The sequence below is a fragment of the Oryctolagus cuniculus genome, chromosome 18, assembly GCF_051225735.1.
Source record: "Oryctolagus cuniculus isolate XC-2025 breed Fujian yellow rabbit chromosome 18, ASM5122573v1, whole genome shotgun sequence".
NCBI lineage: Eukaryota > Metazoa > Chordata > Mammalia > Lagomorpha > Leporidae > Oryctolagus > Oryctolagus cuniculus.
Window position 1 is genome coordinate 59,566,127 of NC_142884.1, and position 27,448 is coordinate 59,593,574.

The 27,448-nt window shown below is 53.1% G+C and overlaps 2 protein-coding genes across 2 annotated transcripts; both read left to right on the top strand.

The window, feature by feature from the left end:
* The first annotated feature begins 86 nt into the window (after positions 1–86).
* CMTM1 (CKLF like MARVEL transmembrane domain containing 1) lies at positions 87–14,560 on the top strand. The gene is made up of 4 exons (XM_008257388.5): positions 87–821; positions 3,941–4,099; positions 13,053–13,151; positions 14,138–14,560. Exons 1-4 carry the CDS (start codon positions 351–353, stop codon positions 14,312–14,314), a joined length of 906 nt encoding a protein of 301 aa, XP_008255610.5. The 5' UTR covers positions 87–350; the 3' UTR covers positions 14,315–14,560.
* A 102-nt stretch (positions 14,561–14,662) lies between these two features.
* CMTM2 (CKLF like MARVEL transmembrane domain containing 2) lies at positions 14,663–26,351 on the top strand. The gene is made up of 4 exons (XM_002711592.5): positions 14,663–15,039; positions 15,175–15,333; positions 24,194–24,295; positions 24,670–26,351. The coding sequence occupies exons 1-4, from the start codon at positions 14,791–14,793 to the stop codon at positions 24,958–24,960; spliced, it is 801 nt and encodes a 266-aa protein (XP_002711638.1). The 5' UTR covers positions 14,663–14,790; the 3' UTR covers positions 24,961–26,351.
* The last annotated feature ends 1,097 nt before the right edge of the window (positions 26,352–27,448 follow it).

Consider the following 27,448-nt stretch of genomic DNA (forward strand, 5'->3'; position numbering starts at 1 on the left):
TCTGCACCTGGCGTCTGTAACTTTCACGGGAATACTGGCAGAGCGGGCTGGGGTCGGGTTTTGTAGCTCCGGGGCCTGGAAGGCAGGGCAGAACGCCCCAGACGGTCCGCAGAGATCCTTGCTCGCTGGCTGGTTTCAGCCCGGAGGCGGAGGCGTGGATAAACCTGGGGTCGCCGGGCGGGGCGGCGAGGGGGGCAGCTGCAGGGCTGCGCTTGCCCGCGGTCAGCAAGAGCGGGATGCGCGCGAGGGCCAGGCAGCCAGCGGCCGTTGGCGTGCAGCGCTGGTGTCCAGGGGAAAGCTGGCCACCCCGGCTGGGGCCGGCCTGACACGACCAGGTCCAGCGGCCCACCATGGATCCTGAAAATACCAAACCCGGGCTGTCTAGTTCGTCAGCACGCCGGGCGCAGCCCGCACGCCCAGCACAGCCCACGCCGCTGGTGGGTGCGGCTCATCCGACGACGAAAGAGGCAGCCTCCGGTATGCCCAGGCGCTCATTCGCCGTGCACCACAAAGCCTCCGAGCACACTCCACATTCGGTGCCCTCCTCCGCCGTGCATCCGGTCCCTTCAGCTCCTTCCGCGACCTCCGTGCCTGCCACACCCCCAGCGCCTGCTCGACCCGGTAAGGGCCCTGCAAAGTCAAAGACGCCCAGGGAGAGCATGTACTTGCTGCTCGCTGGGCCCCCGGGACCCAAGAAGGCAGAGGTGAAGAAGGCTATCCAGAAGCGTGCGAAGGGCCGAGCCAAAGTGCCACACAAGTTCAGGGACAGCGTCAAGAACTTCTTCTTCTCGCCCACTGGAATGCTGAAGATCCTGAGAATGGTGAGCAGAAAGCGGGAGACCTGGCCGGGCGGGCGCGGGCGGCGCTGGCCGGTGGCCTCCGGGACGCCATGCGAACCTTTGCCAGGCGCTCACCCCAAAACCGCACTGCTAGATTTGGCCTCCTCTTCCTTTAATATTTCTCAGATTTCCTCTCACAAGGAGAAAAAGACAACAATGACGATAGCAGAATTTTGTAAATTAGCAAACAAAAAAAATTGGTCATTACAAGAGATGTCGTTTGAAAGCCCTGTTAAATTGGTAAATCACTGGTTAATGCAATCAGGAGAAGGAAAGGGGAGAAAGAGAGGACATAGACGAGTATTTAAAGTTGGAAAACAATCACAAATATTGAAGAAACAGAAAGGAACTACAAGAACACTTTGCAAAACAAAGAGATGTGATTCATTGGATGCAGTATTTTCTTTTCCAGGAAAATATGTAACCAAAACTAATCCCAGAATAAAGAAAAATCAAAGCAGACCATGTAAACACAGAAGATGACAGTGTTGTCAAATGAACCTCTTTCAAAAATGTACCAGGGCAGGCATCATGGCATAGTGGGGCAAGCTGTACTTGGGACAGAGGGAATGGCTTAGAGTCCTGGCTGCTCCACTTCAGATGCAGCTTCCTGCTGATGCACCCTCGGGGCAGAGGATGATGGCTCAAGTGCTTGGACCCCTGCTGCCCCTGTGGGAGATCTTGGTGGAGTTCCTGGCTCCTGACGTCAGCCTGGCCCAGCCCTTGCTGTTACAGATATTGGGAAAGTGAACGAGTGAGTGAGTGGAAGATCTCGCTCTCTTTGTCACTCTGCCTTTCAAGTAGATGAAAATAAACAAAGATGTAAAAACAAAAAATATATTAGGTAGGCCCAGACTTTTTCACAGGTTACCTGTTTCAATCCTTTTAGGGGATGTAACTTTTATTTTAAGATTTATTTATTTATTTACTTGCGAGGCAAAGTTATGAACAGAGAGAGAGACAGAGATCTTCTGTCCACCAATTCACTCCCCAAATGGCCACAGTGACTGGAGCTGAGCCAGTCAGAGCCAGGAGGTTCTTCTGGGTCTCCGACATGGGTGCAGGAGCCCAAACACTTGAGCTATTAGCAGGGAGCTGGATAGGAAGTAGCGTTGCCGGGACTCGAGCAGCACCACAGGCAGAGGCTTAACCTGTGTTCCATGTTGCCAGCCCTGGATGCAGCTCTCATGCTACTCAAACTTTGTCACAGAATAGAGAAAGCGCTATTTTTACAAAGTCAGTACTATAGCACTGATATCAAAATCTAACCAAGTTCAGAAAAAGAAAATGCAATACAGATCTCATTTCTACCAAAGCAAAATGTTAGTACATTAGCAGAAAATACTCATCAGTACTTTTAATGTATATACTGCAAGGTAGAAAGATAAAGATTCAATATTAAGACTCAAAATAATCTGCTATATTACAAAGAGAAAACAATCGTGAGATTATGTCACACAAGGTAAATGTGACAGAATTCAGCATTCATGTCTTATTGCCAAAAAGGAAAAGGAGAAAGAAAGGGAAGATGAGTAAAATAGGAATACATAGACATTTTCATTGACATTATGAAAATAAACATTTCAGGGGACCGGCCTTGTGGTGCAGTAGATAAAGCCGCCGCCTGCAATGCCAGCATCCCATACAGGTGCAGTTCATGTCTCGGCTCCTGCACTTCCCATCCAGCTCCCTGCCAATGCCCTGGGGAAAGCAGCGGGCCGTGGACACAAGTGCTTGGGCCCCTGCACCCGTGTGGGAAACCCAGAAGAAGCTCCTGGCTCCTGGCTTCAGCCTGGCCATTGGGCCATTGTGAGAATGAACCAGCAGATGGAAGCTTGCTCTCTCTCTCTCTCTCTCTCTCTCTCTCTCTGTATTTCCCTCTCTCTGTAACTCTGACTTACAAACAAATAAATCTTTAAAATAAATAAGAAAAAATAAACAGTTCAAACCAAAAGTCAGCATGATATTTCATTAAACATCAGACGTACTCTCACTTAAATGAAGGGGAAAGTGCTGCCCATCAGCCAAAATACTACCCAGTGTTTTTCTGAAGCCACTAATTATCACAGTTAGGAAAAGGAGGCAAGTACATTTGAAAAGATGCACTGTATATCATTTATTTGAGCTGAAATGACTGTATGATTAAGAAACCCCAAAATAATTGGGAAACTATACAAGATAATGTAGGTAGGGGACTCATTATTGAGATAACAAATAATCTACAAGCTTTCCTATAGAGAAATAACCACTTACAATATAAGAAAATATTTCTCTTTACAACTGTAATCAAAATGATCAGATACCTGAGAGTCACTGAAATAAAACACCCATATGAAGATGTTTACTAAAAATTACAATAACTAGAAGACATACTTCATTCTCAAGTAGCAGGACTATATTTCATGATCTTTACAAATTGTAAGTTGAGTAAGGTTCCAATTAAAACACCAGCAGGTCAAGTTTGGGGAAATTGACCAGGACAGCCATGGGAGATGAGGAGGATTAGGCCAAACAACACCACAATATAAAGCAAATTGGCAATAATTTGTAGTAAAGTACTGGAGAAGAAATTGGCAACTTAGTGGGGAAGAATAGTCTCAAATGAGACCCAAATACATGTGAGGACTGACTATGCAATAGAGGATGGGTTTCAGACCAATGGAGAAAATCCTGTCATTTCCCAAGAAATGTTGAGATAATCATCAGTGGTTTAGAGAGAAAGAGAACAGGCTCGCCCTCTCTCTTCCTGTCAAAGTTAATTTGTATTTATGTTTATATATATGTATATATACACATATATTTCCAGAGTAAAATATAAACTAATAGTTGTTACTTTAAGAGAGAACAGGGTTGGATTAGGAGAGAAGAAAGAAGTTAACAAATTTCTGTCCTTATATGCATTTTTGCATGTTTCATTTTTTGCAAGTATTATTATTTTTGCATGTATTATTTCTTAAAAATAGGAGACATTTTTCACAATAAAATGTGTGTGAAAAGCAATACTGGCAGTTGCAATATATTCAGGTTTACATGCTGACGAGTGTATGTTTCCTGTGAAGTCGCCACGTGCGTTCAACCGAATCCTGTCTCTTTTGTTGCAGAGCCTTATCGTGGCAGCAGCAGTTTGTTTCCTCAGCGCCCGTGCCCCTGAGTCTTATATCGCAGTCACCATTCTGGAGGCCTGCATCGTCATTTTCTTTATTCTAATATATCTGCTAGCCCTTCAACACTTGCTGACTTACATACATTGGCCCTTACTTGTAAGTGATCATTTTCATAATTCACATATAAGCTTTGCCCTCAGCCCCAGAGTAAGGATTCACCTTCACAGAAGACGGCAGGGCTATCTCTCTAGACAGAGGACGTAGCTGAGCTGTGACTGTGTTGCCCTGGTCCCAGGAGAGAAACCGACCGGGTACCAGAAAGATGCCTGGGACCCTTCTGGCTGTATACAGCCAACAGCACAATGCACATGCCTGCTTCCTGCCCAGACTATGAAACCCATCTCATATTGCTCTGAACACGTGGTGCTTTTCGGCTTGGCCTAACAAAACTTTAAATTAGTATATTCAGTGGATTAGCATATTCCTTACCCATTGCTTGTTAAAAAAAAAAAAAAAAACCATAGGCCTTGACTTTCCAAGCAGCACGCTCTCTCAAACACATTACCAATGTCCCCACCTGCCCCAAATGTAGGTGTCGCCCTGACGGCCGCAGACCTCTGCGTATACCCTGAAAGACGGTAGGAGTCAACCCTTTGTGGGGAGTCAGAGTCCGTACTCAAGGGTGTGCCATGTGCTGGACGATCGAGGAAAGGCCGTTGCATGAGCCCCTTTCGGGAGCTCTTTCCAAACTTGGACATTCTTTCCCAGCTGAGAAAGTCCTGAAGCTGGTGCGTTAGCTCTCACGCAAGAGAGCAGTCCAGTTTTACCAGAGGCAGATGTGGGCCCAGTGCCTGGCCCTGCCACCTTACGGGCCATGTGGCCTGTGGACGCAGTTACCCTACCTGGGAAACGCACAGGAGGGAGAGTGTGATGCCGACGGCTTAGTGGGTTTTCCATAACATTTAAGTGTGTATGATGCCAATGGCACAATGCTTGGCGCAATGTAAATGGCCAATGCAAGGTGTCCAAAATGCAAAGCAACCCTCAGACCTCAGAAGGTCATTGGGTGCTTTTGCCATCTGTCTTGTGCAGTGGACCCTCCTACCACAGAGTTCAGGCCTCTTCCACAGCCACTTGTTAATGTACATTTGTCTAAGCATAAAGTAGGCGTGGTTGCTATTGAGCTAAACCCCAAATGTATGTTCTTCAAATGGACGAGCGATTTTTCTGAAAAGGCTGCTGAGCTCTCTCTGTCCCACAGAGTGCCAGACCTCAGGAGCAGACAAAGTGAAATATGAGCAGCTTTATTGGACATAGGAAGACCCTGTTAGTTATGGAGAGCTATGACCATGGAGAGGTTGCTAAAGGGAAACTCAGATCTCCATGGCAGTGTTCTAAAAGGGAAGTAGCCATCCGTGAGCACGTGGCACTGTCGGGCAGTCCTCCCACGTTACGCTGAGTCCTCACAGCCACCAGTGAGCAGGCGTCGTCCCGCCCCTCAGGAAACAGGAATACGGGATGAAGAGACCCGGGGCCATGGTTGTGTGTGGGTGCATTAAGGCTGGGGTTGGAGCCCAGGTCTGTCTTGATTCCAAAGTCCAGTGCCTTTCCAGACTTCATACACAATTGCTTGTGATGGTTTCCCTGTCCCCATTCTCTCTAGACCTCCCTTAAGGTGGGAACTCAGTGAGCCTACACCTTTATGTCCTCATAAATGTTCTCTCCGTGTCTTCTGCTTCCTCATGGCTTTCTTAAACTGAGGTAAAGTGGGTATCCTGACAGGTTGGTGACGGGGTAGGGACTCCACAACACTGAGCTGTGGGCAGGTGCACCAGAGCCCTCTGAGTAAAGGCCTCCCTGCTGGAGATGTGGGCAGGACTGCAAGGCACCAGACTTTGCTGTAGGGACCAGGGGCGACGTCCAAGAACTATCCCAGGAAGAGGCAAGAGCTAGGGCCTCCTGAGCATGACCCATGAGCCTCCAGGCCCAGCTGTAGAGTTAGAAGCCTTTGAACAACCCCGCTGAGGCCACCCCTCCTGGCTCTGACTGTCGTCAGTGAGAGCACCCTCCTTTCTTTGCATGGTCCAGGGAGCCTAGAGTGTGATTCAGGCCGCTGCCTTTTTCTTGCTACTGTCCTCCAGGATGTGGGCCAGGGGCCAGCATGGCACATGGATGGATATGCCTAGAGAGCACCCAGGAGAAATTTCGTCTTACCAAGAAGGCTGCCCAGTTACTTTGATGTTCAACTAACTAGTGGTACATATGTTGAGCAACCAGAGTTAGATGATGGATTATCTAATTAACATGGAAGTTTTTGAAAAACACAAAACATCAAATCGGGACCCAAATCCCACCCTCTTCTCCTGTCCAGCCCCTTCCTTCTAACCTGGAATTCCGGATTCCATGAGATGAAGGACATGCAGGTATCTGACTGTCAGAGGGGCAAGTAGCTACCCCATGGTGGTAGCTTGTCCAGGAGGAAATGTGTTGGCTTAGTGACAACATCAGTGCCAGGAGGCGACGATGACAGCACTTTAGGTGGTAGGTAGCCTTGAAGTCATAGGAGCATCAAAGAGCAGGAGTCACTTAGGACCTGGTCACAGGGTGAGTACAGGAGGCCATGGAACACACGGCTTGTTCCAACTGGAACTGCTTTTGGGATCTCCCGTGCTTGAAATCCTGCCCGCAGGCTAGAGTCCAGCATTCCTAGCTGCCGCTTCCTTTTGGCTGGGAAAGATTGTCTGATTCCCAGGAGATAAAGGATTGAGATGGGGCTGGTCATCTGCTAGTTAAAGTGATCAGTTTAAGTTCATAATTGATCATAAAGATAGGATTAAGTGTCAAAGGGATCACATAAATAAGACCAGTGTCTGCTAATAATAATTGATAGAATTAAAAAGGAGAGAACAATCCAACATGGGAAGCGGGATACACAGCAGACTCATAGAATGGCAAATGCCCTAAACAGCACTCTGGCCTCAGAATCAGTCCTTAAGGCATTTGGATCCAGCTAAAAAGCCCATGAGAGTTTCTCAGGCACGGAAAGCCAAGACACTTGAAAAAAAAAATGACCTAAATGATAGATCTATGTGAGTGTGATCCCAGTGGAAAGAACAGGCCATCAAAGAAAGAGGTACTTTTTTCTGAGTGGAAGAGAGAACTTCCACTTGATTATGGCCTTATCTAAATAAGGTCTGAGTTTAACTCAAGAGGCTTCCATAGCCTTGGCAGCTCATGACAAGAGCCTCGGGTGATTACTGACGCCATAAATAAGAGTGTCAATTGTTAAATCAACAACAGGAGTCACTGTGCACTTACTACCCATGTAAGATCTCTGTCCTTAATGTGTTATACTGTGAGAATTAACAGTAAAACTAGTCTTCAAACAGTACTTTATACTTTGTGTGTCTGTGTGGGTGCAAACTGTTGAAATCTTTACTTAGTATATACTAAGTTGATCTTCTGTATATAAAGATAATTAAAAATGAATCTTGACAAAGAATGGGATGGGAGAGGGAGTAGGAGATGGGATGGTTTGCAGGTGAGATGGTGGTTGTGGGGGTGGGGGGGAACCACTATAATCCAGAAGTTATACTTTGGAAATTTATATGTATTAAATAAAAGTTTTCTAAAAAACAAAAAGATAAGGGCCAGTGCTGTGGTTTAGTAGGTTAAGCGTCAGCCTCAGCACTGGCATCTCGTATGGGCACTTGTTTGAGTCCCAGCTGCTCCATTTCCAGTCCAGCTCCCTGCCCGGAGAGGCACTAGAGTATGGCCCACATACTTGAGTCCCTGCACCTGCAAGGGAGACCCAGAGGAAGCTCCTGTATCCTGGCTTCGGATCAGCCCAGCTCCAGCAATTGCTGCCATTTAGGGAGTGAACCAGCAGATGGAAGACCTCCCTCTCTGTCTCTCTCTCTGTAACTCTGCCTCTCGAGTAAATAATTAATGATTTGGATAAGGAGTACTGATTTTAAACGTTGATTTCTAACTTAAAGGCTCATACAAGGATAGAGTTCCTTATTTCCCTATGCCCACACTGGTTGGGCAAACAGCTGAGGGTGATGGGTGGCACCAAGGAGGCAGAAAGTCGCACCCATCAGGGCTCCGCAGCTTCAAAGAGTACCGACTGCAGACACAGGGGCCCAGTGAGGTCTGTGGGCCCTGGGACCGTGTTTTGTCAGGGCCTCCTGGGCGCCAGGCACCCTGACACGGGGCAGGGCGGGGAGCCCTTCTTTTCAGCGTGAGTCTGCAGCTTCCCTCAGCACACCCACGGGGGTCACTGTCTGCATCCCCAGGGCTGGCTTGACTCCCTCACTCCAGTGTCGGCGGTGTGCTCAAGAAAAGTGGGAACTACGGTTCTTGTCTCTGAGCAGCCCACATTTTAAATAAACACTTCTCCATTGTAAAAAGGATCCTCATGATCAGAGAAATTCTTAGGCGCCACAGCTCACTTGGCTAATCCTCCGCCTGCGGCGCTGGCACCCCGGGGTTCTAGTCCCGGTTGGGGTGCCAGATTCTGTCCCGGTTGCTCCTCTTTCAGTCCAGCTCTCTGCTGTGGCCTGGGAAGGCAGTGGAGGATGGCTCAAGTGCTTGGGCCCTGCACCCACATGGGAGACCAGAAGGAAGCACCTGGCTCCTGGCTTCGGATCAGCGCAGTGCGCCGGCCATAGCACCCAACTGGGGAGTGAACCAACAGAAGGAAGACCTTTCTCTCTGTCTCTCTCACTGTCTAACTCTGCCTGTCAAAAAATAAATAAATAAATTTAAAACTAAAACTGTACAGCAGAGATGATTCTGAAATGATCAACAATGTCTTTACATTTTTTAAAGACTTATTTATGGGCCAGCCTGAGGCACAGCAGGTAAAGCTGCTGTCTGCAGTGCCAGCATCCCATATGGGCGCCTGTTCAAATCCTGGCTGCTCTACTTCTGATCGAGCTCTCTACTGTGGCCTGGGAAAGCAGGAGAAGACGGTCCAAGCCCTTGGGTCCCTGCACCTGCTTTTGAGACCTGGAAAAGGCTCCTGGATCCTGGCTTCGGATCGGCCCAGTTCTGGCCATTGCTGCCATTTGGGGAGTGAACCTGCAGATGGAAGACTCTCTCTCTCTCTGCCTCTGCATCTCTGTAACTCTGCCTTTCAAACAAATAAATAAATCTTTAAAAAAAGGGGGGGGGAAGGAAACCTTTCCAACAAAGTATTGGAACAATTAGATAGGCAAATAAATAAATACAACTTGATCCGTAACTCAAAATGGGTCATAAACTTAAGTATATTATATAAAGATATAAAACCTCTGGAAGAATTCATAGAAGAAAATTTTTGTGAACCTTTGAGTTAGGCAAAGATTTCTTGGATATAACCCAGCAATTAAAAAAAAAAAAAAGAAGAAGAAGAAGAGTTATTTATTTAAAAGAGTTACAGAGAGGAAGTCACAAACGTCCAGGGCTGGGTCGGCCCAACGCCAGGAGCCAGGAGCTTCTTCCAGGTCTCCCACATGAGTGCAGGGGCCCACGCGTTCAGGTTATCTTCAGCTGTCTTCTCAGGCACATTAGCAGGGATCTGGATCAGAAGTGGAGCAGCCAGGACTCGAACCAGAGCTCTGATGTAGAATGCAGCAAACAGCAGCTTAACCCACTGCACCACAACGCTGGCCCCCAAAGCTTTTTTTTTTTTTTAACAGGCAGAGTGGACAAGGAAAGAGAGACAGAGAGAAAGGTCTTCCTTTGCAGGCCGGCGCTGTGGCTCTGCTATGGCCCAGGAAGGCAGTGGAGGATGGCCAGAGTGCTTGGGCCCTGCACCCCATGGGAGACCAGGAGAAGCACCTGGCTCCTGGCTTCGGATCAGCGCGGTGTGCCACCCGCAGCGCACTAGCCGCGGCGGCCATTGGAGGGTGAACCAATGGAAAAAAGAAAGACCTTTCTCTCTGTCTCTCTCACTGTCCACTCTGCCTGTCAAAGAAAAGGAAAAAAAAAAAAAAAGAAAGGCCGGCGCCGCGGCTCACTAGGCTAATCCTCCGCCTAGCGGCACCGGCACACCGGGTTCTAGTCCCGGTTGGGGCGCCAGATTCTGTCCCAGTTGCCCCTCTTCCAGGCCAGCTCTCTGCTGTGGCCAGGGAGTGCAGTGGAGGATGGCCCAGGTGCTTGGGCCCTGCACCCCGTGGGAGACCAGGAAAAGCACCTGGCTCCTGGCTCCTGCCATCGGATCAGCACGGTGCGCCGGCCGCAGCGCGCCGGCCGCAGCGCGCCGGCCGCGGCGGCCATTGGAGGGTGAACCAATGGCAAAGGAAGACCTTTCTCTCTGTCTCTCTCTCTCACTGTCCACTCTGCCTGTCAAAAGAAAGAAAGAGAGAGAGAGAGAGAGAGAGAGAGAGGAAGGAAGGAAGGAAGGAAGGAAGGAAGGAAGGAAGGAAGGAAGGAAGGAAGGAAGGAAGGAAGGAAGGAAGGAAGGAAGGAAGGAAGGAAGGTCTTCCTTTTGCCGTTGGTTCACCCTCCAATGGCCGCCGCTGCCGATGCACTGCGCTGATCCAAAGGCAGGAGCCAGGTGCTTCTCCTGGTCTTCCAGTCCCCTGGAAGAGGGGTAACCGGGACAGAATCTGGTGCCCCCACTGGGACTAGAACCTGGTGTGCCAGCACCGCAGGCGGAGGATTAGCCTATTGAGCCTCGGCGCTGGCCAGCTTGTTCATTTTTAATTTTAAAAGTTGGGGCCGGCGCTGTGGTCCACTTGGTTAATCCTCCGCCTTCGGCACCAGATTCCCATATGGGCACTGGGTTCTAGTCTTGGTCGCTCCTCTTCCAGTCCAGCTCTCTGCTGTGGCCCAGGAAGGCAGTGGAGGATGGCCCAAGTGCTTGGGTGCCTGCACTCGCGTGGGAGACCAGGAGAAGCACTTGGCTCCTGGCTTCAGATCAGCATAGCTCCAGCCATAGTAACCATTTAGGGGTGAACCAACAGAAGGAAGACCTTTCTCTCTGTCTCTCCCTCTCACTGTCTCTAACTCTACCTGTCAAATAAATAAATAAAAAATCTAAAAAAAAAAAAGTTTACACTCCACTTCTTAGCTTCTCTGAGTCCTCCGGCGCTAAGTTTCCTGCAAAGCTGCCTCAGTCCGCTCTGGGCCTACAGAATCCGGCAGGGACCGACTTCCAACTCTCACCAGCCCTGCTCTGAGCCTCCACGCACAGTTCGCTGTCACCTACAGTAGACGCTGGTGCTTTTCCAAGAGGCAAGTCACGTGCCATGCCCTGCCCACCTCATCAGGAAGAATGCGGTTTAGTCCGCAGAAAGCACATCTCACTGTGTAGACATGAATGTCCGTTTTGTGCCCTCCCACAGTCCTCTGAGGCACATTACCAGATACGCCATTCAATCCTCAGGTCAGTCCAGTGAGGACCAGTCATTAGCCTCATAGTGAGAGTCAGCAAGTCGGCAGAGGGTGATAAAACACGCCCAGCTCACGCCTCCAGCAGGGCCGTGCCAGAGTGCAGCAGCAAAGACAGCCTCAGCGGATTTGCTCTACAGCATCACGGCCCCCAGACCCATCCCACAGAAAATTCCCAAGCTGCACTGGGTGCTGCTCTCCTCCTAGTCTGGGTGTCCTCGATGGGAGTCAGCGTGAGTTAAATTCTGCCTTTATTCCTTAGCAGTTACTCGATCTTAAGCAACTTACTAAGCCTAAGTCTCTAGTATGTCTTCTGAAAAATGGGGGTTAGAGCAATACTGATTCGGAGGCCTGCTTGGTGAGAGTTCGGTGAGATAACGGGAAAACGCTGGACACGATGGCGCTCCGTTACACCTGTGCACCCTGTTTGGCAGTGCTGCTTGCCATGTTTGGGCCAGTGTGCCAGACAGGCTGCCGCTACCAAGTCAGGCCGTGGGGAATGAAAGTTTTCAAATTGGGTACCTGAGCCTTCATGTGGTCACGTCATCCTCGGTGTGGGCCCCTCCCTCACACTGGTCACTGAAGCCGAGGAGTCATTCTTGCCCTGCTGTGGAAGCTCAGCTTTGCTCACTCGGGCTGTGCCCCACCACTCATCCTCCTCCTTTATTGCAGCCCGCAAAGAAGCAGGCTGGGCTAGCCGGTGAAGAGCCTGGCCCTGAGATCCGACTGAATGGAGGACACCAAGAATCTACATGTCCGGGCAGACACGAGTCTGGCCATGTCTGAGAAAACAGACCTCAGTGGGGCCCCATTCACTCCAGGGGTGCAGGCCCGCCGCTCGGCTGGGTCCGATGCTTCTGGGGACACGTGAACGCACAGAATAAAGACAACCCAACCTCCAGAGCCCTGGTTTTACTTACAGATCTGGAAGTGGAATTAAGTCAGTAACACGCTCCTCTAAAATTTCACTTTTACATTAAAACAAGTGTGTTATGGAATAGAGTGCATAATTTACACTAATTAATACAGGACTTCAAGAAAATCCTGTTTATGGAGGACCATTTTGGGCAAGGCCTCTAGACTACTGCTTCGTTTTGTTTTTTGGCTTTTGATTTTTTCTTTTTTTTTTTTATTATTTATTTGACAAATAGAGTTAGTGAGAGAGACAGAGAGAAAGGTCTTCCTTCTGTCGGTTAAACCCCAAAATGGCCACAACGGCAGGAGCTGCGTCGATCCGAAGCCAGGAGCCAGGTGCTTCTCCTGGTCTCCCATGCGGATGCAGGGCCCAGGCACTTGGTCCATCCTCCACTGCCTTCCCGGGCCACAGCAGAGAGCTGGCCTGGAAGAGGAGCAACCGGGACAGAATCCGGCGCCCCAACCGGGACTAGAACCCGGCGCCCATATGGGATGCCAGCACCGCAGACAGAGGATTAACCAAGTGAGCCACGGCGCCGGCCCAAAATTTTTTTTTTCATGCTCATTTCCTTGTGCCTTTTAAGGAACATTTACTGGAAAATTTAGCAACTTTTTTTAAAAATGACATTCTTTAAACCTATTTCTGCAGACAAACCCAAGTGTCTGGAAGATATAAGAATTATGCTACTGAGGGTTCCTCTTACTCAAAGGGAAAGTTTTTTAAAGGCACCCATCCTTACCTGGGTAAGTGACTAAATATTTTATGAAATTACATGTTCTTGTGAAGTTGACAGTTTTCATTTCTACATTACAGGATCTTATCAACAGTATCATTTCGGCTCTGTTCCTTTTAATAGTTGGCCTCTTAGTGATGGAAGAAAAGGACAGAAGGAATTTGTTATTTATTGGAGGGGTAAGTAGAGGCCTCTACGACTCTCTCTAAGCTCAGGATTCCAAGACTTTGGAAAGGGAAACTGGCAAACCATCATCTGTCATTAACAGAACAAACTCCCTGCAGCGGAGTAGGGGACACCTTAGCTGGGGCAAGCCCTCCGTGGGACAAGGTCATTCAGCAGCCAGGATTAGGTGATCGTAAACTGAAGCACCCAAAGCTGGCAAAAGCTGTAGACTGCTGGGGAGCACCTGGCCTCACAGGCCCCCGGCCCCTCCCTGCCAATTCAGCAACCAAGCTTTTCACTGCCAAGGGTTCCTCACCTTGGTCTCCATCGATTGTTACCTGGTGGGCAGCAGCACTGCCAACGCTCCCCCTACTTACATTTCTCTGCTCCCCCACACACATTCCTCTCCTACCCCCTACCCGGGTCTCCCCACCCTCCAAGGCCGGGACACTTGGGTTTCCTTTCACGCCTCTGCAAGTGGGTTCTTGGAGCCCGGCGCCTGACCCCTCCCCTTGACAGAGTCCAACATCTTGAACCTCTTGAGCTTCAGCTCTGCCCCCTCTCCCAGCAACGGCAGAGGTCTCGGCCACACGAGGGCCCCCCAAGGTCCCAGACCAGCGCTGAGGTCTTCTCGTCCTAGTACAGCCCGTGAGGACGCCCTCCCGCCCTTGCAAACGTAACCCAAGACTTCTCTCCCGCTGAGAGCCCCTCTCCGCTCCCTGCCTGCACCTCGGGCCTCCAGGGGCAGGACCCCTCCCTCCAACGCTTGGGGCGTCCTACGAGGCCGCTGCCGGCCGCAAACCCGCATCCCCAGCCCTTTTCTTGGGGCAAGGCCGAATGCGCTCGCGCAGCTACCTGGGCAAACACCAAAGTGGAGTGGAAGGTCAGAAGGAACCGGGGGCCACTCGAAGGGCCTAGGGGGGATGGGGACGGGGCCGAGGCTCGGCGTGGGGCTGCGGAGTCACCCCTCCCTGCCTGCGCGCGGCCCTGTGTCCTGCAGACCCTGTGTCTCGTGGCGGCAGCCCTGTGTTTAATTGATGCGGTGCTGATCACCAAGAAGACGAGGGACAACATAAAAAGGCTCCTGGCGGACAACGAGGAGTCCAAGCACACGGTCAGGGCGCCTCTGCCCAGGCACAAGCGCGGGACGGCGCGGCGGGAGGCCCCGCAGCGCTAGCGGGGACCCGGCGGGTCTGCGGTCGCCTGCCCGAGACCCTAAAAGCCGGGATGCTCGGTCAGGAACACTGCTGTCTCCTCGTGTGGCCTTGGGTAGAGTCGACTTCCATTCTCCTGCGTCCCCGGAGCTCCGACGCCACCTACGGTTCCAGCCGACCGTACTGCGAGGCGGGAGGCCGCTTCCGAGGCCTCGCCAGGCCCGCGAGGGAGCTCAGCATCGGGCTGGGAGCCGCGTGTTGGACGCGGAGGCCGGGCTCCTGCGCGGTGGGTGGGCGGCTGGACCGCGCTGCCCCGCGCGGCGAAGTGGCCACGCGCGCGGCGGGCGCAGGCGTTGGCATTCGCGGCCCCTGGCGGTTAGCCCAGCGCGGCCTCTGAGCAGGTCGGTAGACACCAGGCTCTCTCCTGGGCCGGGCCTGTCGGAGTACAGCAACAGAGGTTGGGCAGGCCGTGAGGAACTAAGGAGTCCCGCGCTCCGGGATGGCTGACAAAGCTAAGTCCAAGACTGGAGGGCCCCCTCCGCCCGAGGGTGCCCCCCCGCCCGCAGGGGGTGATGCACAACCCAAACCTGGGGAGGAAAAACCAAAGGACGCCCCAAAGCCAATGGCAGTGCAGCCCAAGGATGAAGTGGGCACGAGGAAAGGATGTCGCCGCTACCGGTGGGAGCTCAAGGACAGCAACAAGGAGTTCTGGGTCTTCGGGCATGCTTTCGTCAAGCTCGTCAGCCTGGTGAGCTGGACTGGTGTCTCTGCCCGGGCCCAACACCAGGGGCGGGGGGGGGGGGGGCAGCGGACTCCAGAGGTCTCGGGGCACTTGGGCGGGGGCCAGAAGCCTTGGCTGCTGCTCAGGTGTGTTTCTCCACAGGGCTGCCTGGTGGCGGCGCTCATACTCTTCCATGGGCTCGCGGTACACCCCATCGTGCTGCTCATCGTCACCATGGAACTGTCCATCTTCATCTTCTTCATTATCCTCTACAGCTTTGCCATCCAAAGATACATGGCCTTCATCCTGTGGCCCATCACTGTGAGTGAGGGCCGGCGGGGAGGGCTCACTGCTGGTGCGCCTGGGACGTAACTACCAGCGGGAAACAGCCGCCACGCCCCACGTTGTGCCCAAGCCAAGGCGCTCTGGGTGGGGCTTGCGGGGACAGCTGGGTCAGGGAGGGCGTGAATGGGCAGCAAAGGCCCCCCAAACATCTAGCAGTGTGGGGAGCAACTGGGAGCAACCCGGACTAGACTAAGTTACTGGAATTAAGACTTATTCTATGCACCTGCTCTCCCACAATATGGCGCTGGGAGAGAAGAAAACAGCTTCTACACAGCTGCCTCCAGTTCAACCAATAAACTGTAGGACTTGCTCCTGATTGGAGGAGAGCAGCGTGCTCGGCGTGTGGGCAGCCGAGTTGGGATTGGCGGAGGAGGACTATAAAGGAGGAGAGAGACGGCATGCACCGGGAACATCTAAGGGGAACACCTGTGCAGCCCCCGAGAGAGCCGGCTGGCGGTGTGCCGCTCCCCTGCGGAAGTGGGGAATGTGGCCAGGGGGAACTGCCCTTCCACGGAGGTGGAAGGGACAGTAGCCAACCCGGGAAGAACCAGCAGCAAACCCGGGAAGGGCCGAGCAGACAAAAGAACAACGCAGGGTCTTGTGTCGTTCCTCCATGAAGAGGGGGAGCGATATAATGGTGCCGTGACTCGGATAGGAAGCCTAGGCAGGGTTTAGTGTCGTTCCTCCACGAAGAGGGGGAGCGACATAATGGTGCCGTGACTCAGATATGAAGCCTAGGCAGGGTTTAGTGTCGTTCCTCCACGAAGAGGGGGAGCGACATAATGGTGCCGTGACTCGGATAGGAAACCTAGGACGGATAGGAAACCTAGGACGGATAGGAAACCTAGGACGGATATGAAACTTAGGAGGGAAGAAACGGGAAGAACTGGGAAAATATCGGAGAGAGAGACTAGCAAACAGCCTAGGGAAAAGCCGGACGAAAAAGGTGCCGGAAGAAGCTATTGAAAGCCTAGGCATAGACTTAGATACGGACTACAGGGGGAAGCTGGGAGAAATCTCTAAGGTCGAAAGCGAAAGTGAAAGCTAGAACAAACAGACTCGGATGCGGACTGTGGGGAGAGGCCAGGAGAAATGAGGGAGGAGTATTGTTGGAAGAAAACTTAGGGAAACATACCGGGTAGAGAAAAATGTTAGGGAAATTGAAGCCGCGGGGGGCAGGCCGAGGCGGAGACGAAAGCCACTTTGGGATTCTCAAGTTAGCCCGGGAATAGGGGGCAAAAAGTTGAAACCAGAAGCGGAAACATAAGCCGGATTGGGATCCGTCTGATTAGCCCGGGGAGCAAAGGACGGGAAGCCAAATCGTGGGGCGGAGACGTGAGCTGGGTTGAATTCGCCAGGTTAGCCCGGGGAACTTAGATTGAATACTAGTGGCGGAGACGTGAGCTGACGCTGTGTGATTCGCGGAGGCTGCCGCGCGCAGAGAGAGCGTGCGGGGCACAAGTAGATAGGGAACGCTGGGCTAAGTGCGAGACCGCGGAGTGTGCGCGCAAAGCCGAGCCGCGCAGATGAGAGAGGCGCGGGCTGAAGCGGCTCAGAGCCGGAAAAGACACCGAGAAGCAGCCTCGGGGCGGGCGCCGGGAGGCCGCGGGGATAAGAGAAACAGAAGTTTAGAAGTAAAAGAGAAATAGGAATGCTGGAAGATAGAAGTAAAATGGGAGAAATAGGAATGCCCGGAGATAGAGAAATAGAGAAATAGAAAGGCCTCCCCTCAACATGGCAATGAGAAAGCTTGGATTCGGTCTGCCTGATTAGGGAGGCGGTGAGCACCTGCGGGCGGCTAGCAGCTTATGCGCCGCAGGTCACCGAAGACAGGCACGTTATTAACATCAATAGTCTCCCCACAAAACTGCAATGAGAAGGCTTGGATTCGGTCTGCCTGATTAGTAAGGCGGTAAGCACCAGCAGGCAGCTCGACCAGAGTATGAGCTGCAGGTCACCGAAGATAGGCACGAATCAACACCAATAGGCCTCCCCACAATATGGCAATGAGAAGGCTTGGATTCGGTCTGCCTGATTAGTAAGGTGGTAAGCACCAGCAGGCGGCTCGACCAGAGTATGAGCCGCAGGTCACCGAAGACAGGCACGCATCAGCACCTAAAAACCTCCTCACAACATGGCGAAGAGAGGACCCGGATTCGGTTTGCCTGATTGATAGGACTTGTAAGAACCTGTGGCAACTCTAGCAAGTAGAGCAGAGTGTGTGCCGTGGGACACCGAAGACAGGCGCGTATCAACGCCAAAAAATAAAAAGAAAGGGGGATCTGTGGGGAGCAACTGGGAGCAACCCGGACTAGACTAAGTTACTGGAATTAAGACTTATTCTATGCACCTGCTCTCCCACAATATGGCGCTGGGAGAGAAGAAAACAGCTTCTACACAGCTGCCTCCAGTTCAACCAATAAACTGTAGGACTTGCTCCTGATTGGAGGAGAGCAGCGTGCTCGGCGTGTGGGCAGCCGAGTTGGGATTGGCGGAGGAGGACTATAAAGGAGGAGAGAGACGGCATGCACCGGGAACATCTAAGGGGAACACCTAAGGGGAACACCTGTGCAGCCCCCAAGAGAGCCGGCCGGCGGTGTGCCGCTCCCCTGCGGAAGTGGGGAATGTGGCCAGGGGGAACTGCCCTTCCACGGAGGTGGAAGGGACAGTAGCCAACCCGGGAAGAACCAGCAGCAAACCCGGGAAGGGCCGAGCAGACAAAAGAACAACGCAGGGTCTTGTGTCGTTCCTCCACGAAGAGGGGGAGCGATATAATGGTGCCGTGACTCGGATAGGAAGCCTAGGCAGGGTTTAGTGTCGTTCCTCCACGAAGAGGGGGAGCGACAAGCAGTCTGCTGGGGTGGAGCTGAGGGCACCTCACCTACCTAATGGTCACATGACCAAGGTCCGAGGCTTCCCTCCTGGGGAAGAAGGGGGTGTGGCAGCCAGCCCTTCCCCCCACCCCTGTGCCAGCACACGTCTGACTAGGGAGATCGCCAAAGGCATCAGATCTCCAGAAACTCCAGGAAGAAAATCGGTCTCCCCACAACTCAGCAAGTTAAAAACGAGAATTAAAGCAAAAAGTCCCCGCTAAAGCAGCCTTCGGTCTCCCAGTGACTGTCGCTAGAAAGAATGTTTGCCTCAGAGGCCCGTCCCGCCCTCAGCAGAGTGAGGCAGAGCTGGGCAGGTCCCTGAGCCCGGCCCCGCCTCTGCAGTCGCAGCCCCGTGTGGGATGGTTCACGCTGCGGGACTGAATGTGAGGCGTGTGTGCTGCCTCTCTGCCCGTGCCCTGTGTCGTCACAGGTGCACGCACCGAGCTCCCGAGTCCCAGGTCCCCTGATTCATGGCACACTCACCCCGCCTCCAGAGCCCTCTACTGTCGGTTTTATTCACTTTGCACAGGAACCAACAGGCCCGCAGTGGCCGCCTGGTTCACCCTAGCTTTTCCTGTGAGTGGCAGGAAGACACTTCACCTCTAGCTTCGTCAGGAGGCCCTGAGTCTCTAACTGTGCTCTGCCACACCTCCCTGTTGATAGTTATTCAGGTCCAGGGCAGGTGAGGACCAAGAAGAGGGGCAGGCAGATGACAAGGTGACAAGGTGACAAGGCAGGCAGAGGACAGGTTCCCTAGCAAGGACTCCAAGATGAAAAGCCAATGAACCCTGAACATCTTGCTCCTGTACTCGCCTAAAAGTTGCCGGGGAAATGTTACCAATATCGCTGTAATGGGCTGGGGAAAACAAAGAGAAACACACAGGTGCCACAAATAGAAAACAGGCGCAGCAATGGACTTGGCCGTGAAGTGTGGCTGAGAATGGCCCCTGAGGCATGGGCTGCGCGAGGTGGAGGCAGAGGCTGTGACCCCCTTGTACAGCCAGCACCCTTAGGGAGAAAGTGGAAAGAGAAGACACATACCCTTCCCCAACCCAAGAAAGCAATGCCACACTCCGGCGGGGCTTCTGGGAGGGGCAGTACTGACGGGGGCTGGGATTCTTGGATTTTTGCCACCTTTCACCAAGAAGCCATTAGGCAGCCTAGAAACCTTCATTCCTGGGACTTAGCACAAGAGCTGACACCTGTTGACGTTCTGGTGCCACTGCTGGGGCTTCTAACAATGGTAAAGTCACGGTCAAAGCAGGAGGAGCTTCTCTGGGCAGAGAGGGGTGGGGTCATGGGTGGAGGAAACCTTGTTAAAAATGGACTCAAAATTCAAAACCATGAAACACCTGGTCATTTTTTAAAGATTTATTTAGTTAGTTGAAAGGCAGAGTTACACACACAGAAAGAGATTTTCCATCTGCTGGTTTACTCCCCAAATGGCCACAATGGCCAAGGTTAGGCCAGGCCAAAGCCAGGAGCCAGGAACTCCATCAGGTCTCCCGTGTGGGCTGCTTTCCCAGGTGCATTAGCAGGAAGCTAGGTTGGAAGTGGAGCCTCCAGGACTCGATGCAGCACTCTTACGGCATGCTGGCATCACAGGCAGTGAGCGTAACCTGCGTGCTCCAACACCCACCCCGAAACACCTGATTAAAACAACAAATCCCGTGGCCAGCACCGTGGCTCACTTGGTTAATCCTCCACTTGTGCCTCCCATGTGGGCACTGGGTTCTAGTCCCGGTTGCTCCTCTTCCAGTCCAGCTCTCTGCTGTGGTCCAGGAAGGCAGTGGAGGATGGCCCAAGTGCTTGGGCCCTGCACCCGCGTGGGAGACCAGAAGGAAGCATCTGGCTCCTGGCTTTGGATCGGCGTAGTTCCGGCCGTAGCGGCCATTTGGGGGGTGAAGCAACGGAAGGAAGACCTTTCTCTCTGTCTTTCTTTCTCACTATCTAACTGTCAAATACATTATCTATCTGTCAAATACATTAAAAAAATGTTTTTTAATTCCCATGAGTAAGACTTTAGCCAATATGACAAGCAGGAGGATTAGAAACCTGAAAGTATGAGATAACAGAACAGCTGCCTGAAAATCTTAGTAAGTTTAAGTGATTGGAGGCATAAATAAGGGTCCTAAGAACAAAACACTATGAGCACAGAACAGGCTACGTTTTGTGTTAATTTGAGATGCAGAGAGAGCTCTCATCTGCTGGTTTGTTTCCCAAGTGCCCGCAATGGCCAAGACGGAGCCAGGATCCAGGAACTCCACGCAGGTCATCCACAGGGGTGCTGGAGACGCGGTGATCCTACCCGGCTGCCTGCCTCTTGATCCCAGTCACCGCCTCGCAGGCTGTGTAGGAACCTTCATGCTGAGGTGCCTACTGGGCACCTCCCACCCGGAGAGGCACTGGAAGTGGCAGGCACCTGTCAGGTGCACGTGGTGATAACACATCTCACTCGTGAGGTGAAGACAAACACAGAAGTGAGCCTGTGTTGCCCCACACAGAGAAATCTCTGTCACGAGGGGACGGGGGCCCCGGGGGAAGGTGGGCGGAGAAGGCAGCCGTCCCCCAGCTGTGGTCTGCTGCGGAAGAGAGACCCCGGATGTTGACCTCTTTTATGAGGCAGGGGTGGGGCCTCTACAGGTTATGTAGCCATCTGGGAATTTTATGGCATTGTCATAAATTCCACGTGGGGCTCAATGTCTGTATTTTTTTTTTTAATTTTTTTTTTGACAGGCAGAGTGAACAGTGAGAGAGAGAGACAGAGAGAAAGGTCTTCCTTTGCCGTTGGTTCACCCTCTAATGGCCGCTGCAGCCCGCGCACCGCGCCGATCTGAAGCCAGGAGCCAGGTGCTTATCCTGGTCTCCCATGCGGGTGCAGGGCCCAAGCACTTGGGCCATCGTCCACTGCACTCCCGGGCCACATCAGAGAGCTGGCCTGGAAGAGGGGCAACCGGGACAGAATCCGATGCCCTGACTGGGACTAGAACCCGGGGTGCCGGCGCCACAGGCAGAGGATTAGCCTAGTGAGCCGCGGCGCCAGGTCCCAGATGACGTAGATGCATTCCAGGAAAGGGGGTGTTTTGATTGACAAGTAGGAGGATAGAATTACATGTAGGGGTAGGGGTGGGAGGATGGCTTGCAGGTATCCCCAGCTCAGTAATCCTAGCTCAGTGATACCTGCCTGCCTATTTATCCCACGTCACCGCCTCCCAGGGTGTGTAGGAAGCTGGAGCCGGGAGCCAAAGCTAGGTATCAAACCCAAGCACTCTGTGAAAAGCTTTTTTAAACAGTTGTTAATAGGGGCAAGTGTTTAGCCTAGCAGTTAACCCACATCCCATATCGGAGTGCCTGGGTTCAATGCACAGCTCCTAACTCCAGCTTCGGCCTAAGGCGAGACGACCCTGGGACACAGTGATTAGGGCGCCCACAGGGGACACGTGGCCTGAACTTCCAGCTCCCTGGCTCCAGCCCCAGTCCTGGTCTCAGCTTAGTGACAATTGTGACCACTGGGGAACTGAACCGGCAGATGTGACATATCCTTCTCTCCTCTCCCCTTTCTCTCTCTCTCTCTCTCTCTCTCATTCTCAAGTAAATAAATTGGTTTAAAGTTGTTACAAGAACGGAGGAGAGAAAGTATTCAGTGAGAGTGATGGAGACTTGCTTCTAGGTTCAGTGAGATTCTGTCGCTGGACGTGGCAGAGTAGGAAACCCCTCCAGTCTGCCCTCCCAGTCAGCAGCGGTGGAGCTGGGGAACAGGGGTGGAAGCCAACCAATGCCTACAGCACGCATGGTGCACTTAACGAGAAAAAGAACACTGTGCATGTTAGCTTCTGCACCTGCCGTCTCTCACCCCCGGCCCAGCTCGGCGCAGGCTGTGAAAGCGGCAGCCCACGTGTCTGGGAGAGTTTGGTGGTGCCAGAAGGAAAAATGGCCTTTGTTAGTGGGCCTCAGAGACCAACCTGAATAAGTAGAGCTACCCCACTCCCAGGGGGGAGGGGTCACCGCTAGAGAAATGGCAGTTCAATTCCACATTAATCTGAAATTAAATGATATCCCAACCTGATAGAGACTGCTCACGGAACTTCACCAGGGGGTTCCGAAATGCTTGTGGAAGAACGAGCAGAATCCCAAGGACGGACTTGTGCAAGCAGATACCAGATTTACTGTAAAGCTTCGGTACTAGGCTAATGGAATTGTCACCCACGAATGGTTGCGTCCCCTTCAAATTCATATCCCAGGTCCCTAACCCCCATGTGGCTGTCCTTGGAGACGGGGCCTCTAAGGAAATAATTAAGAGTGAACAAGGCGCTAGCTCGTGTCCCTGACCTGACAGGATCAGTGTTCCTCCTAGAAGAGTCACCAGGGCTGGCACTGTGTGCAGAGGGCCGCTCAGCATCCGGTTAGCCTTTCTCTGCTAATGAGCCTGGGAGAGCAGCAGAGGCTGGCCCCCAGTGCTTGGGCCCTCAACCCACCTGGGATTCCCTGATGGAGCTCCTGGCTCCTAGCTCCTGGCCCTGGCTCTGGCCTGGTCCATACCTGCTGTTGTGGCCATTTGGAGAGTGAACCAATGTCTAGAACTCACCCTCTCTCCTCTCTCTCTTCTTTCTCCCTTCCCTCCCCCTGTCCCTCCCTCCCTCTCTCTGCTGCTCTGCCTTTCAAATAAATAGCAAATCTTAGACTGAAGAGCATGACGTCAGACTTCTCCCTCTCCCCCACCCTCTTCTCTCTCCCCCAGTCTCCATATGCACGCACACTCACACATACACACGCATGCACATGTGTGCACACACAGAGGAAAAACCACGTGAGGACACAATGAGCAGACGCCAACCCTCACCAGAAACCAAATTTGTTAGCACTTTGATCTTGAACTTCTAGCCCCTAGACCTGTGAGAAAAGAAATGCTGAAGCCAGCCCAGTCTCTAGTATTATATTTTGGCAGCCAGAGAAGACCGATACAGGACTAGAAAGAACTCTGAAACAGAGCCATATATATATTCAACACAGTTGAGTATTCCATAAATATTCCCAAGACTACTGGAGGAAGAGAGAGGCTATATGGCTCCCATCAGAATTAAGACTGCACAACCTTAAACATCATAAACATTTTAAAAAACAAACCAAGGGGGCTGGCGTCGGAGAGCTCTTCCACTTGTTGGTTCACGCCCCAGATGGCTGCAATAGCCAGATCTGGGCCAGGCCAAAGCCAGGAGCCAGGAACTGCAGCTGGGTCTCCCACGTGGGTGGCAGGGGTCCAACTTCCACTGCCTTCCTAGGTAGCAGGAAGCTGGATTGGAAGCACAGCAGCTGGGACGCAAACCGGCACTCGAAGCAGGGACTCCAAGTTCAGCACAACCAGCTGAGCCACAACTCCAGCCCCAGCAGAACGTGCTATTTAAAAGGCAGAAAAGGGCTGGCGCTGTGGGGCAGCAGGCTAAAGCCCTGGCCCGCGGCGATGGTTGGCATCCCATAGGGGCGCTGGTTCAAGTCCCAGCTGCTCCACATTCTGATCCAGCTCCCTGCTAGTGCCCTGGGAAAGCAACGGAGGCTGGCCCAAGTCCTGGAGGCCCTGCACCCACATGGGAGACCTGGAAGAGGCTCCTGGCTTTGGATCAGCTCAGCTCAGCTCCAGCTGTTGCGGCCATTTGAGGAGTGAACCCGAGGATGGAACACCTCTCTGTCTGTCTGTCTCTACCTCTTTCTTTAATTCTTTCAAATGAATAAAATAAATCTTTAAAAAATAAAAATAGGCACGTCCCTGAAACTTGATGTTTGAAAAGCAAGTGTTAGAAGGTTTGATGCCTTTTATGTAAGTTGCTGAAACACACGAAATAGCGAATGGTCTCTATCTTCGCATATATTTATATAGAGAAATGTATCAAATCAGGCAGACGTTTGAAAACGCGCCCTGGGGAGGCCGCGCCGGCTCGGCTGCAGCCAAGCCCTCTCTGCCCTTGCAGGACCTCCTCAACGACCTGTTCGCCTGTGGCTTCCTCGTGGGCGGGGCCGTCTACGCCGTGAGGAGCCGCAAGACCATGCCGCTGCACTATTTTATCGCCGTGGTGAGTCCTTCCCCCCTGGGCTCTGGCTTGGCTTCGGCTCGGCTCCCCTTGGAGAACCGGGGCTGGGGGCTGAGGGCTGGGGGCGCCTTTTCTTAACGGAAGAGCAGCTTCTCACCAAAAACTCGTGGTCGCAGGTAAGTCGCCACGTGCGGCTGGGCGACCCTGCCAGCGAGGCAGCCACTGACATGAAGATGGGGTCTCGGGCACTGCCGGCCTGGAAGGAGGAGATGGAAGGGAGGAGGCCGCGGCCGAGGGCTTGAGTCGGGGGTCTACCCCGACCCGGAGGCCGGTGAGCTCGCGGCTGCTGCGGAGCTGGGGGCCGGCAGAAAAGCGGGGAGCAGCGGCAGAAGTAACCCCGAGGTTTTGCTTCTCAGATCCTGATGGGCGTGGCTGCACTTTTTGCTTTTATCGACATCTGTCTCCAGAGAAAACACTTCAAAGGCAAGAAAGTCAAAAAGAACGTGCTGGTTCCTCCCCCGCCAAAGAGTCAAGAACCACCCCCAGCAGATAAAGCGGAGCCAGCGAAAGACGCCGGGAAGGAGAAACCCAAGGAACCCGAGAAGGACAAAGGCAAGGAACCCGAGAAGGACAAAGGCAAGGACACGGAGAAGGACAAAGGGAAAGACAAGGATAAAGGGAAGGACAAAGGGAAGGGAAAGAAGTAGCCGGGAGGGGCCCCCGCTGTCCGGACGGCAGCAGTGCCCTGGCCAGCCCTGTCTCCAGCCTCGCTGTCCGTCACTGTCATCTTCTTCCAAGACTGCTCTTTTCCGTCTTCATAACCACCTGTGCCTGGAAAAGAGACGTCCCTTTAAACGGATCTGAAACCTGAAGCTGGTGTAAACCTTATTTTGTTCAACAAAAGCTCCCGGAAGTTCAGGTGCAGAAGGGGAGGCGGGGCCAGGGCTCCAGGACCCCCGGGAGCTTAGGGGACCAGGATGAACACCGCGCCCCCCCTCCCCCCGCTGACCGCACTGGGTCGCCAGAGGCGCTGGAGGGAAAGGGAAGCGTCCACTGTGCGCATGCCCACTGTGCGCACGTCCACTGTGCACACGTCCACGTTTGTGTTGGAGCTTCTTTAAGGTTTCCAAGCAGCCAGGAGGGAAGTTTTTTTGTTTGTTTGTTTTGGTTTTGGTTTGTTTTTGGCCTTCCTTGCTTTGACCTTGTGGCTTCGTGTTGAGCCTCATTTGAAGGTACCTGGGGGAACGCACATCGCAGGGCTCAGGGCCTCCAGGGACCTGACCCAGGCTGACAGGCATGGTGCCAGGCAGAGAAGGGAAGGCAAAGTCCCTCGGAGTCAGCCCACCAGCCCCCTGGGGCCTGAAGTCTGAGCCCAGCTCCACATGCAGCCGCACCGGCCCTCCCCAGCGCCCCACTTTCCATGCACAGCCCAGCCATCGCGGCCAGGCGCGGGGTCATCCTTAGGAAAGGGAGGCCCCCAAACAGGCAGGGGCACCTGGAAGGGGGGCTACGGACCTCAGCCTGGAGGCCTGAGCCCAGCAGGAGGGCCAGCTAGGGCCACCACATGACTGGGGCCTTTGTCCCAAGTACCTCCGGGATCCCGGAAGTGAGGCTTTCCCCTGGGAGAAGGGCGCTCGCGCTGGAGGGGGGCTGCTGCATGCCCTCCGGGGAGGGGAGAGTAAAGGCCTAGAAGCTGGGGTGACTCCAGTCCTGGCTCCTTCTGCCCCTCCCCAAACATCCGCATGGGCCAGGTGACCCAGGCAACCCTGCTGCCAGGGGCGAGAGCACCTGCAGCCTTCAAATGGTCGAGAGGGGGCAGCCGTGTGCGCAGTGGGCTAAGCTGCCGCTGCTGCCACCAGCATCCCCTATGCAAGCTGGTTCGAGTCCCGGTTGCTCCACTTCTGATCCAGCTCCCTGCTAATGCGCCTGGGAAGGCAGCAGAAGATGGTCCAAGGGCTTGGGCTGCTGCACCCAGGTGGGAGATCTGGATGGAGTTCCAGGCTCCTGGCTTCAGCATGACCCAGGCCCTGGCCATTGTGGCCATTTGGGGAGTGAACCAGCAGATGGAGGATTCTCTCTCTCGCCCTCTCTCTCTGTAACTCTGACTTTCAAATAAATAAATATTTAATAAATAAATAACAGAAAAAGATAATAATTCCTATTTCAGAAAAAAGAATATATTTCCTAAATATATATGTTTTTATGCAGAGACTTTGAAAGACCCACACAGTCAACAACAAAAAAATCCTCCAGGCTCGTGCTGAGCCTTCGAAAGAGGAGACGCACATGGTTCTCACACATGTGAAAAACACACCTGGGTGCCCTCCTGCGAGAGACATGCACACTCCTGTATGCAGGTGGCCAGGAGAGAGACGGGGGCATCTCCAGTCAAGGGTAGAGGGCTTTCTCAGGGGAGCTGATGGAAGCTGAGGTGCCCCCGAGTGCCAGGGATAGGGAGTAGGGAAGGGCACGGGGCAGGGGAAGCACTCAGGAGCCACCTGCGCACCTGATGGAGGCAGAGTGACTCGCACAGCACAGGTAAGTCTGGAAGTCTTTCATCATAACCCAGGGAGGCGCGGGAAGACGCCCACCAGCAACCGAGGGCCCGCCCTCCGCTCAGCAGCAGGCAGAGCCGGATGTCACCCTGGGTGGACTGCCCCGCCCCCGCCCCGCCCCCAGCCTGTGGTGGGATGGGCAGTGGCACCAGGGACTCAGCTGCCTCAGGCAGGGCCCCCACCCGGCTTTCCTCTCTCAGCCCCTCTAGCCCTGTCACCACATTTTTCTTTTTAAAGATTTGTTTATTTGAAAGGCAGAGTAACAGAGAGAGAGAGAGAGAGTTCCTGTCGGCTGGGTCACTCCACCAAAGGGCCAGAATAGCCGGGGCTGGGCCAGGCTGAAGCCAGGAGCCTAGAGCTCCCTCCCAGTCTCCCACGTGGATGCAGGGGCCCGAGCACGTGGGCCATCTTCCACTGCTTTCCCAAGTGGGTGCAGGGAACTGGATGGGAAGTGGAGCAGCCAGGACTTGAACTGGCGTCTGATACGGGATGCTGCCGCCACCAGCAGTGGCTTAGCCCACAACGCCGGCTCCCACATTTTGCTTTGTTCTCAGCACCTTTTCTGTAAATTTGGATCTAACTTACATGAACGAAAATACATCCATGTTGGGGGGTCCCACATGGGCACCGATTCGAGTCC

Bases quoted from the DNA above. Each gene is read 5' to 3' on its own strand.
- CMTM1 (XM_008257388.5), top strand. From the start codon at position 351: ATGGATCCTGAAAATACCAAACCCGGGCTGTCTAGTTCGTCAGCACGC. The intron at 822-3,940 runs GTGAGCAGAAAG...CTTTTGTTGCAG, and splicing joins TGCTGAAGATCCTGAGAATG to AGCCTTATCGTGGCAGCAGC. The intron at 4,100-13,052 runs GTAAGTGATCAT...TCTACATTACAG, and splicing joins ACATACATTGGCCCTTACTT to GATCTTATCAACAGTATCAT.
- CMTM2 (XM_002711592.5), top strand. From the start codon at position 14,791: ATGGCTGACAAAGCTAAGTCCAAGACTGGAGGGCCCCCTCCGCCCGAG. The intron at 15,040-15,174 runs GTGAGCTGGACT...GTTTCTCCACAG, and splicing joins TCGTCAAGCTCGTCAGCCTG to GGCTGCCTGGTGGCGGCGCT. The intron at 15,334-24,193 runs GTGAGTGAGGGC...CTGCCCTTGCAG, and splicing joins TCATCCTGTGGCCCATCACT to GACCTCCTCAACGACCTGTT.